The 13,059-nt window shown below is 33.2% G+C and overlaps 1 protein-coding gene across 7 annotated transcripts; it reads right to left on the bottom strand.

The window, feature by feature from the left end:
* Nucleotides 1–1,764: 1,764 nt before the first annotated feature.
* On the bottom strand, nt 1,765–11,467 carry LOC104230391 (putative B3 domain-containing protein REM15). Of its 7 annotated transcripts, none has more exons than XM_070165503.1 (8): nt 11,070–11,465; nt 6,055–6,367; nt 5,264–5,499; nt 4,834–5,104; nt 4,095–4,169; nt 3,844–3,971; nt 3,496–3,727; nt 1,765–2,409 (listed from the first exon to the last, which is right to left on the bottom strand). In XM_070165503.1, exons 1-8 carry the CDS (start codon nt 11,133–11,135, stop codon nt 2,378–2,380), a joined length of 1,353 nt encoding a protein of 450 aa, XP_070021604.1. In that variant the 5' UTR covers nt 11,136–11,465; the 3' UTR covers nt 1,765–2,377. The 7 variants fall into 7 exon arrangements, with proteins under 7 accessions (XP_070021604.1, XP_070021608.1, XP_070021606.1 ...); XM_070165507.1 differs by having other exon boundaries at nt 1,765–2,349; XM_070165505.1 differs by having other exon boundaries at nt 2,376–2,451.
* Nucleotides 11,468–13,059: the final 1,592 nt, after the last annotated feature.

The following is a 13,059-nucleotide window of genomic DNA, read 5'->3' as shown; positions in this document are numbered from 1 at the left end:
CTTAATAACTTTTGATATTATTTCAATAGATTATAAATAAATAAATAAATAAATAAAGAGGACAATATTTCATTCATCTATCTATCTATATATATATAAAAGAGGGATTAGAAAAGATGATGTGGCATATCTCTTTAGCCAAGAAACACACCTATCTTTTTTATCCTTTTTTTGAATCTTTTGCTTTTCTTTTATTAGTTTCATTCAATCCAACTTATTAAAGGTTACAATGTCTATTAAAGAAAGATTAATGTTGAGCGTTTGTTTTCCCCTATTTCTTTATTATGTTTTCTGTTACACCATAGTTATTATGGTTTTAATGGGTTTTGTCCTTTGTATATTCTTCCTTTTTAAAGTTTTGTGTCTTTTCAATATTTTCAGATCTTCATCTGTGCTAAATGTGGAGGTGTTCGATATGAAGAGGTGAGCAAAAAGTTCATTGTAACTTTTGTTATTCACCTTATTGATACTATATCCTAATATTTGTGGTTGTTTAACAGGAATGCATACAAACTGCTCACATGTATTTATTCTTACAAATTGTGATCTTCCTCTGCCAACTGCCATGGAGTGCAATATGTCAATGAAAGGTCATCATCTCAACATAACGAGAACTTTTTTTTATTTTCTTTTAGCATTGTAATCACTATATGTCCTTAGATATAAAATCTAATCGAGATACCTCTACTTGTGTATTATAATATTTCTTGAATATTTTGTGCCTTGTATTTGAACAAATATCAACTTTTTTTGGTAACTAATCTTTTGCAAATTGTACTTCTTTTTTGTGTATAATTTTGTGGGTATTTTAAATTGGATAAGATTTACATTTCCTTTTGTATATTATGGTGATTTCCATCGATAGGTAACAAAGCAGAGTAGTAATTTTTAATGGTGGAACTTATTCCACACTATGGATAAAGACATTTTAGTAAATTTTCTGTAAAAGAGAAGGTATATTTTCTCTTGCTATTTCATGTTTATTCATGGTGATTTAGTTTATTTTTCAATTTTTTTAGAAAAAACAAGAAATTTAATCTAAATGGAAATAAATCAATTTTTAATATACATACAAATATATTAAGTATAAATTATATAGCGACAATTAATTACTTCTAAGATTATATGTTAAAATATGGATTGTCTAACATCAATGTGAACTGCTCTAATTCTTATGAAAAATCAATACTATTTGTTATTTAATCAATTCATAGAATTCAAGTTTGGTATGCATATATACAAAATTTTCCATCTCTTCTGTTTAGACTAAATTCACAAAAAAATAATAGTCATTTTGCAAATTCACTTATTTTTTAAAAATTGCGCAAAGCGCGGACGAATTTCCTAGTTATTAAGCAAAACTCAAAACAAACTACTCAAAAAACATTTATGGTAATAGTGAAAATACGTGACGTAGTTTGTTGGACTAATTGCTTTTTCCTTTAGGTATTTCGTATTTCACCATTCCTTCAATGGTGAACTAATATGAATAATTTTATTTTTCAATATATAACTGACTTTTTTTATTAGCATCTTATTTGTGATAGTAGAGATTTCTAATTTAAGGAAGTATACATTAAAAAAGACTAATTTGCATTCCATGTATCAACTAAGAAAAATGAAATATTGTACTCTAGAAAACTAGCGAGCCTTGCCATTCGGTGACGCGCTAATTTTCTTGCCCATAACCAACTGCTATCTTGTCAGTGGCTTATGATGCACCTTACTAGAATATTTACCTATAAAAATTTTTTTGGTAATTAAACATCTTTGTATTAACTATCAATGTAAATATTTACAAGCAATAGATCACCACGACCTATTTCCAAACTGGAAAAAAAACATCTCAATCTAATCTCCATGGCCTCCTAACCTCATTTATATAACTCACGATGCTAGCTCTTCATTATTTGCATTTTGTAAGGACACGAGTATAATCCTCAGCTCTAATATTGCACATGCATACCACTCTACTGGCAAGGACACCCCATGTAGTTGTTTGTTTCTCAAAGATCCTTGCATTCCTCTCAATCCACACTGTGTATATTCTGCGTACACTAATTTGAGCAACCTGAGATCACCCATTTGTTTTCATTACAATCCAGTGATGCCAGTCAGTCCACAGTGTTGTGGAAAGTTGTTGTATCTATAACCATTGCATGAGTCTGGACCATAAGCTTCGATCAAATGCACATTCTGCAATTATATGATCTCTCGTTTATTGAGTTTGATTGCAAAAGCAACATGTGTCTTCCACTTGCATGTCGAGTTCTTCATTCTATCAACAGTTAGCAATCTTCCCTGAACTTGTAGCCACATTGTGAAGACTACTTTTTGTCGTGTTTGATTCTGATACATTAAACCTTTCCATGAAACTTTAGGCAAATCTCCTAGTAGTTGCAAATAAACCTGTTTGATTATATTCCTTTGTTGAGTTTGGCTATTGCTTACCTACAATTTTTTAAAGGAAACAATCTAAATTTACACCTTCTTATACTTAATATCTCAATTTTATCCTCATATACTTTCACGTCATTCATAATCTTGCCATTAGTAAATTATCTCGTGTTTCCCCTTATCTTTAATGGAACTCCAGCGTACATTAGACAAATTTCACGTATCAAAATACTTAAAAGAAATTCAAATTTAACCCTCTATTATTTACTATAATTTGAAATTACTCTCCGTTATACTTCAAGTTGAAGCACCATTAAAGTTGAAGGCAAATACAAGATAATTTGCTAGCGGCAAGGATATGAATTAATCCAATATATATGTAGGGTAAAATCAAGATATTAAGTATAGTGGAGGTGGTAAGCTTTTTATCCTTTTACCTTTTCTTAAAGCAACAAACAAAAAAAATAGAAAAATAAAAAGCAGAACAAGGTACGCCCTCTGTTGATATTAGGCAACTAAGTAGTAAATCCAAAAAAAACATATCCTTCAATGCTCCTTTCCCCTTGCCCATCACAACTGCTTCACTAACTTGTCAAGGGCTTTGCTTGGTATCCTATCCAGAATATTTACCTGAAATTTTTCTTTTAGCACAACAGACTCTCTTGATATAAAATTTTGTAGACTTGATTTCATACAACCACTACATAATAATAGAAGTCTAGGCTAGATTTTCTTTTTTTGGGGAGGGGGGGGGGGGATTTTGTAGGGGCATTTGCAGAAATGGCCTTTTTGAAGCCACTAGACTAACCGGGACAGAATTTAAAGGGTGACCTCAAAAAAAGTCAAGCAATACATCCAGACTATTTAAAACCTTTCGAGAGTCGTTTAATGTAAAAAGTAAAGTTATATAACTCATTCCAAAAATCCATAACTCTTCCGAAGCGTGGCATAATATTTTCATATCACTACCATAAAAATTTTGTTTATGATTCCACTCTCTCCTATATTCTAAAAGCCTGAGGGACAAAGAAGAAAAACAAAAACATGAATAACACAGAGGAAGACCACAAAAACAGAGGGAAGTAACGAAATACTCACAATGGAAGTATGCTATAGGTATTGTTCCGTTGTTGATGAGTTCAAACTTAAAAGTATCTCCTACTTGGACATCATTTGCTTTCACGAATTTTTTCCATCCCCTGGTAATCGCAACGTGATGTCCTGTTAGTCCGAGCTGCACCGACCATGATCTCTGTTTCTCATCTGTGAGAATCATCTCACAACGTCTATTCATCAAGCCATTTGATTTTGCAAAATCCGCTGGAAGATACTGCTCAAGTTGTATCCCAATATGCAGATCAATGCGCGTTATCACAAAAAAAGAGAAACTTTTACTGAAGATTTAAACTATTAAGGGCTTAATTAAAGTTATTTCAAATTGCTTACCAGACGAGGTTTGTTGATGGAATAAGGCTTAATAGTAGAAATAAAATGAGGGTTAGCATTATTAGCAGATGTTGAAGCATGTACTTGTGCTTTTGGAGCAGTCATATCTGACGTCTCAATCCTGAGGCCTGTTCTTCATTTAAAAAAAGAATACATGAAAAAGAAAAGAAAGAAGAAACATTAGAATCAGAGAAATGAAAAGGAAAGAGGTACTTGATACAGCTACAAGACTTCATTCTTGAAATTCATACCTCGAGCGTAATATCTATTAGCATCCAAATCAGGCTTCTTTCCTTCGGGCTGAAGTGATGCATTTGCTCTCAAATCTAGTTTTTAAATAAATAAAAACCCATCAGAACTGTAACTAAAGAAAGAATTTAAAATCAACGATAGAACATTAAGCTGAAGGGAAAAATACTTGTTAAAGTCATAATTCAGAAAGAAGATAAATTTCGAGGGGGCAACAGAGATGACAAATAATTTCGGAAGGGCTAACTCAACTCTTGATAGTAGTGAAGATCCCTAAAATCTGGAGATTGTTTTACACAAGTATTTACCACTGAAGATTGATTATAAAAAATGAAAGCGATAGAAACAACAAGGAAAAAGCCTCACTAACAACTGCATATTCGCCCTGATTAATCAAAAACAGAGTTTACTGGTACCTGGCCAAAGCTGGTTTTTTAAACCTGAACAACGGAATTTTGGGATCATATGGATAATAGCTTTACCAACACTACTTGGTAAAGTGCTTTAAAATGGCCTTTTAGAAAACATGAGCAAGAACTTTTCAGAGATACTGCAAGTAGCTCAAAAAGAGCATATACGAAAATCAAAAGTGTTGCACACTAACATTGTGAAAAGCATTCACAGATTACTTAGTTAAACGTTGTTTTTTGAACAAATGCAGAACATAAAGACTCTTCAAGAACATAAAGTGTGGCATAATATTTTCATATAAATAGTATAACATGATATGAGAAAACTTGCCTTGAAACTTCTGCTTTGGAGTTTCTGCGTCAGTAACAACATGAAATTTCCATATAGACTCCATTTTTCCATCACTAACAACCTCAAACATTATACGTTCTCCAACCTTTAAGCAATTATCAGCAATGAATTCACGCCAGCCATCTCCAATAGAGACTCGATTTTTGCAATCAGAACTTAGCTTTACATTCCAAGACCTTTGTCTTTCATCTCTTATAAACAAATCGCATTTCTTGTTGGAGAGACTATTTGCAAATTGTTGAGGAAGGCGCTGATAAAGTGTATTACCATTTGGACACATCATTAAACAGTTCATATTCTACAGATTTTCACTTAACAAGGACAAAAATAATTAAAATAGTGCAGATGCTTCCTTTAGCCTGAAGATTCTTGAAGAGTTTACGTGAAATTAATGAGTTTTAAGACTTACCAAGTAACCATATGTCAGGCAATATGGTCTAATAGTGCATATAAAATGAGAATGACCAGCATGCTTGTCAGTAGCAGCTTCCGCATGTGAAGAATCCTCGTCTGACGACTTGATGTTGAGGCTTGGTATTTCTATTACATCGTCGATAGCTCTTGAATGGCTTAAAGGGCACGACGTGGATGGTAAGGATCCATATAGTCGATCCCCACTTGGGATTGAAGTGTAGTTGTTTGTATCTTCAAGAAATTAAATATGACAAATTCCATTTAGAAAAAGGGAACAACATTTAACTATCTACCACACATTTTGGCTAATTTCTTAAACTAAATAAATTAAAACAAATCAGTATTTTCTTGTATAAACATGAAAGGAATTCATCACTATAGTTTCTCTTTCTATTCCACTTTTTCGTACTACTCCCTCTGTCCCATATTAATTAGTTGTCATATTTCCATTTTGCACGCCCCTTAAGGAATCATAAATAATAAGTGTTTTTTTCTTTGACTAATTTATCCTTATCTCTATGCAATAAATGTGCGCTCTATTAATATTTTTTACTTTCAAGAACAATTAACATTATGGGCAAAATGGGGAAAAATTGACTAATTCTATCTTGATTTTATAAATTGACAAGTATTATAGGGCAAACTTTTTAGTAACCTTGACAACTAATATGAGACGGGGAGTATTAAATCAGCATCAAGCATCATAAATAAATAATCAGGAAACTTCCATAAATAACAGAAATGTAAAATCTAAAAAAATGAAGTTGAGAACCTAAACAACTTCACCTTCAAATTCAAAATTCTTGGAAATCTCTCCAAAAGTACGTGTTGCTGCTTCTTCTTCTTCTTGCAAATACTCCGCATATTCTCTGTCACATTGACTTGAATCAAAGATGATAACCTCAAACTCCACGTTTCCTTCATGTCTGAACACCAACATATCTCCCAGCTGCAAAACATTCTCCTCCGCAAACTCTCCCCAACCCGTTTTGAATTGATAGTCGTTCACCTTCACCAGCCACTTTTTACCCGCCCTTCTCAGTACTACATGTTCAAGCTCATGTCCCTTTAGATACTTCATAAAACCTTTAGGAATTTTCTGCAGCACCACACAAAATTAGAGTTGCCTTGTTCCAAATAAAGTTGTTTTATTTAGTTCATGGAAGATACTGTACTATTTTAATACCCAGATAAACAACTAAGAAAGGGCAAAGGGTCAAATTTGTCCCTAAATTATGCGAAATGGTCTATGTCTGCACTCTTTTAATAGTTGGGATGAATCGTATGCCCATGCCGTCATAAAATGGGTCATATTTGTCCTTATTGACTAATGGGAGTGAATAGCACTGTTTATTGCCATGTCTCCAAAATGTAATAATGAGAAAGGGTCAAGTTTGTCACTAAACTATGCGAAATGGTCTAGATATATGCCCTCCGTTAATAGTTTCGGTCAATCATGCTTTTTCAATGGATGTGAATTCTCGAAGTGTACATGGCAAGAGAGCTGCTCTATTTGATGGAACTGAGGAAGATGGTACAAGGACTTCTTGTTCTTACCCTTCGCTCGAAATTGATGAACAAGAGAAAGGAAAGGTAATAGATTGATTGTATGATATAGTTAATCTGCTAAAAAGATCGTCTGGTGACACCGCTCGCCCTTTGATTCTTTCCAGCCAAGAACCACCACTGCTGGTAACTTTTACAGTTGCTTGATTTTCCTCCAACCACCCTCGTCTCATCTCCTCTCCCCCTAGCTATTCCGATAAAACTCTCTTAGCCAGTGTTATCAGAGGCGAAAAGCACAAAAAAGCTCTAAGGTCTGTTGGGGCTTTAAGTGCAAAGCGCAAATAAAGCGTAGGCTTTAATGAAGAAAGGCGCAAATGGAGAAAAACTACAAATATGTGTGTAGTCAAAAACTAATATCTATAAGCATGAATACCAAATATTTTTTTGATAAGGTAAATTGTATTAATCAAAAGGGAGAGAACTCCCGTATACAGGAAGTATACCAAAAAGTATAGAATTTACATCAGAACATGATTCTCTACAAAAGACGCCCAATCTTTTATACAAGTATGGGCTATATGAGTGTACCAAAAAGCGATCGAAGATAAAAGACTATTCTTAAGATGTGAAAAAGTTGACTCAATCTCCTCAAAAGCTCTCATATTTCGCTCCCCCCCCAAACTATCCACATGAGAGCTAACGGGGCGAACTTCCACGCCTTTTGCTTTCTTCTTCTACGGAAACCTGCCCAACTATATAACATTTCCTTTACGGTGCTTGGCATCACCCATTGAACACCAAAAAGGTTCAGGATCGCCCTCCACAAAGCCGAGGACACAGGGCAATGCAACAAAAGATGATCAACTTCTTACCCTGAGCTTTTACACATATAGCACCAAATATATGGACAAGGAAATTGAAGTAAGTGAAATATTAATTGTTTAGTGCCGCTTCTTCGAGATTACGACATTACGCTCACTGACAAGGAAAAGTATGCATTAGAGCCTTGATGACAACATTAAAGCGCCCGTTAAGTGAGACGAAGTGCTCAACACGTTTTGAGCCTCGCTTCAGGGCTTAAGCGCGCCTTTGATAACACTGCTCTCAGCTATCAAACCCCAATTATTTGGTCATTGTCGGCTTGTCGCCCGCTATCCATAATCTATATCCCCTAGCCGGTATCTGTTTCGCACGAAAATGGTTTATCTATTGCGGTGGAACATTGTTCCACTGTTGCCATCTCTCCAATTTGTGTCGGTTAAGAAGATTAAAATAAGGGGTGGGGGGCAAGAGCACAGATAGCCATTCTCAGGATGCTATTTAGAGATTAGACAATACTTATTTTTGTCCTGAAATTTTAAACTAAAAATCTTAACTTCATACAAATCAAAACATTTTTGTCCTAAGAAATTGAACTGTAAAACTTAAATTTAGGACGCACTGGCTAATTCTTAAATAGTATCCCTTTAGAGTGGCTACCTGATGTCATTTCTAATAAAATGGGTGCGGGTGTTTAAAGGAGGAGGGAACAAAAAGGGATAGTTAATTTTGAAGCCACAAATGCTATATCTAGGCCATTTCGCATAGCTAAGGGGCAAATTTGACCTTTTCCGTTATTAACTTTGGGGCACACGGCAACAAACAATACTAATCAGTTTTGTTAGTCAACAACAACAACAATCCAGTAAAATCCCACTAATGGAATATGGGAGGGTGGTGTATATGCAAACCTTACCCCTACCTCGAAGGAGTAGAGAGGTTATTTCCGAAAAACACTCGGCTCAAAGTTTTGTTAGTCAATATGGCAAATATAGCCTAGTTTTCAATATGGGCAAATATAGCCTAGTTTTAACAGACCAACAGCAAAAGTGTGATTGAACCCAACTATTAATGGAGGGGATATCTACTTTTTCACATAGTTCAGGGGCAAGTTTAACCTTTTCCATGTTCATATTGTCACACCTCCTTTTTACCAGCCCGAGGGGGTGTAAGAGAGTTTTTCCAATTAAAGTGACATTATTCGAAATGAGATTATTAAATTTAATTTTTCAGAGTCACCAGTTTGAATATTTTAATTGGTGTCCCAAGTCACCGGTTTATTTTAAATCCCAAATCGAGGAAAAATCGACTTTCCTTTTGAAGTTTACGAACCAGAAATTCTGAGTAAGGAATTTTGTTAACCCGGGAGAAGGTGTTAGGCATTCCCGAATTCCGTGGTTCTAGTACGGTCGCTTAAACTATTACAATTGGCCTATTATCTGATTTTAAAACATGTTTCAACCTATGGTATATTTTTTAACTTATTAGTCGCTTTTAATTAATTTTAGGAAAATTCAACGTCATCTGAAACACGTCTTGAACCACGTCACATGAAATGCATCCGCGGTCCACGACACATTTTATCTAACGTTGTTGAGATTTGGATTTGGGTCACATGAAATGCACACCCGAATTTAGGAAATTAATTTTTAAAAATAGCGCGCCTAAAGCAACTACGCACTTTCAAGTTTGCGAGGGCCGTGGAAAATTCAAATAAATGGCACGTCTCGATTTCTAAGGATTAAAATTAATTAAATGAGGGCCATGAGTTTTGAGATTTTATTTGGCATGGCGCGCCTCGATTATTCTAAAAGGATTGTATTCAATTTAAAGCAAACTACAAATGTTCATGATTATGTTTCTTCCTAAAACTACTTTGAGATTATTGTAAGGTCATGATTTATGAATATGGAATTATTATTGAAGAAATATATGATTTTAGTTATTATGGACCTAATCACCCATGTCGGTATCAAATTTGTTATTGACTTAACATCCTTTAATTTGGATCCAAGCTATTACATCGTTCTCTCTCCATTTTGAATACATCTTCCTATCTTTCCCTATGAACTACAATCTCATTAAAGAAACTCATTCTGTCTCTCACGAATTCTATTTTTTGATGCTCTTCCTTCATTTTTTATTCATATCTTTCAAGTTGGTAGATAACCAAAATATAATATACAAATCAAAAGGAAATACGGTGAAAGAAATATAATGGAAACATTGGTTAAGAAAAGAATGAACATTTTATAGATGAAGATCTTATTCAATACATATGGAGCAAAAAACCATCAAATTTAATGTGCAAACGAACCACAATCAGAAGCAACGAGCGGAAACCTTTCGAACCGAACTCGACTTCAACCTCTTCGGGCTAGTATTTTGGGCTATCTTTTAAATTAAGTTTGAAGCTTTTGGATTTGATTTTTAGTGTGATTTAGCTCCTGTTTTTGAGGTGTTTTTTTTTGTCTTAAACAAGGTAATGAATGGCTATATTTATTTTTTTTTGAAAGAAATAGGTAGAAAGAATGAAACTAGTAGAAATTCTCTTTAGCATAGAAGAAGAAAATTTGTTTTCTCTCAATTTCCTCCCCTCTTCCCTCTTTTCTTTCTTCAAATATTTCTCTTCTATTTATAGGAGAATTTCGAAAAATTTCAGATTTTTTTTTAATTATTTTATTATTTTTTATTTAAAAGAAATCCCACTTACATTTTGCTTTTCTTTTTTATAAAAAAAATTCCCACCTTTCTTTACTTTTATTTTTTAAATTGCAACTTTAATTACTCTTATTTTATTTAAAATCCCACTTTTTTTACTTTTTTTTTAAAAGAGAATTCCACTTATTTTACTTTTCTTAAAAAAACAATCCACTTTCTTTTGCTTTTCTTTTTAAAAAATTCTACTTTATTTTACTTTAAATTTTTTAAATTTTCAGCTACATTTATATTTATTTTTTAATTCTAACTTTCTTTTACTTTTTATTTTTTTTAAAATTTCCACAAAACTTTACTTTTATTTTTTTTAATTTTCCACTTTCTTTTACTTTTTAAAAGAGAATTACACCTACTTTTACTTTTATTTTTTTATTTTTTTTTAAATTCCATACTTCCCTTTTTCGTATTTTTTTAAATATCTCCCAAAAATTAAAAAAAAAATTAATATTTTTTCGGATTTCGTTTTAAAAAAAATTAAAAATAAAAAAAATAATATTAATAGTAATAATTCACCTTCTAAAATTTTGTATTTTTAACCTATAATAAAAAGTATAACAAAGCTAAAAATTGTAGGTTAAAACCCCTAAAATATTTACATAGAAGAAGTGACAAAAAAAAATCAAATATTGTAAAAAGTTAGGGGCTTGGACTATGTTTTTTGAATTTTAGTGTTTCTCTCTCCTGGGATAAATTCATATCATACATAAATACATAGGAAAGATGAAATAATTACTAAAAACCCGCTAATTTTGACTAACCAGAGCGTGCTTGAAACCTGGCTGAATAGGTTTGAAAAAGTGAGGTTTCACTGGACGAACTTTCATGCCGGCAGTCAAAAAATGCAGTAACTGTAATTGATAGAATTGAAAGATTGATACTTCAATTCAGTTCAGGGGATGCAATTATTTGGAAAGTGAAACTTGAAAGGAATGGCAGCTTTTTTTTTTTTTTGTTTACCACTGGGTGTTCCGTAAACGCATTGAAACGCGACTATATCCCCCAATTGGGCCGCGTAGGGGCCGTTCTGGATGGCAGCTTTTACTGTGTGACTGTGTAAAATAGACGACATTTTCACTGCATCCCGAAGCAAAATTGGGATAAAGAAATTCAATAATGGAACTGGCGGATTTGGGGGGTTTATTATTAATAATGGGGGATCTTGAGGGTTAATCCAAGTTTTTTCTAAAAAAAAAAATGGGCAATGAGAAGCAAAAAGTGTATTATCACTTTTAGCCCGCGCCAGAAACTATTTAGGTTTGCTAGTCGAAAAAGTGCATAAAATTTATATAATTTTTATATATAACACACAGAATATATATATATATATATATATACAAATTTTATATATTTTTCCGGCTATTATTTTAACAACGGCTGTACAATGTCATTTTTTGAAGTAAAAGCCCGCCCAACCAATGTTTCGCCAGATAATTTAATTTCAATAGCTAAACTAATTCATATATAAAATTTAATTATAATTAAGTGAGAAATGTGTATATGTAAGACAATTGTCTTGCATCCATTGGTTCATATAAACGCCGAGTTTGAATAATTTTCTTGTAAAGTTGACGGGATAAATATTTTTCTACACATTATATTCCATCAAACTAATAAATATAAGACTTTGTCTTTTGTAGTTACTTAATCATATCAAGTGATATGTTTTTACTTTAATTATTACTAATTGTTAAAATTATAATGCTTAAATTCGTTTTAAATACATTGTTGGTAAGTAAGATCACTTCCAACCAAGAGGTTGTGAGTTCGAGTCTGTCCAAAAGTCAAGTGGGAAGTTCTTGGAAGGAAAGATGTCGGGGGTCTATTTGGAAAAAGCCTCTCTACCCCAGGGTAGGGGTAAGGTATGCGTACACACTACCCTTCCCAGACCCCACTAAGTGGGATTATACTGGGTTGTTGTTGTTGTAAAATCACTAGTGAAAATTGGTGATGTAGCTTGTTTCACACCTGGTATCTTGTCAATGGCTTCTATGATGCTTAGCGTCCTTCCTAGAATATTTACTTGCAGATTTTAAAGGGGAAACAAAAAAACAAATTTTGCACCTTTACTATACGTAATACCTCAATTTTACTCTACTTTATACGTTGAGGGTCATTAATATATTTGTCATCAGCAAATTATCTCATGTTTGCCATTGACTTTAATGGAACTCCAACGTTGATTAGACGAATTACATGTGTCAAAATACTTCAAAAAGATCCATATTTGTTCTACTTTTGCCTATGATTTGAGAGTACCTTCTATTATACTTCAGGTTGAAGCTACATGAAGAAAATACAAGACTATTTGCTAGCGACAAGGGTATGAATTAGCTCAAAGCATAATGGAGGGTAAAATTAAGATATTACATTTAGTGGAGGTATCGTTGCTCCATGAGCAACTACGAACCAACAATTTCTACCATGGTCACTCAAAGATAAATGTCGAAACAAAAACACAAAGGTGATTAAAGACCATATTAACATAAACCCAGCTCAATCAGCTATATATGCAACTTAGGCAGGAAAAGTGGATCAAATTTAAAAGAAATGGATAAGCTCCCAAATTTTTTATAGGAATTCATGGATATCCAAGCAGATGAAGCAGAAAAGTCTAACAGATGTTAGCATTCCAGGAGAAATTCTCAATCTATGCATGAACATATCACACTGTTGTTGATCCAATGGCCAAGAAATGGCACTTTACAACCTCTTTTCCTTCTACACCTGTAACAATTTACTCAGGGTTCC

The sequence above is a fragment of the Nicotiana sylvestris genome, chromosome 12 (assembly GCF_000393655.2).
Source record: "Nicotiana sylvestris chromosome 12, ASM39365v2, whole genome shotgun sequence".
NCBI classification, from domain to species: domain Eukaryota; kingdom Viridiplantae; phylum Streptophyta; class Magnoliopsida; order Solanales; family Solanaceae; genus Nicotiana; species Nicotiana sylvestris.
This window is presented reverse-complemented; position numbering and strand designations above follow the sequence as displayed.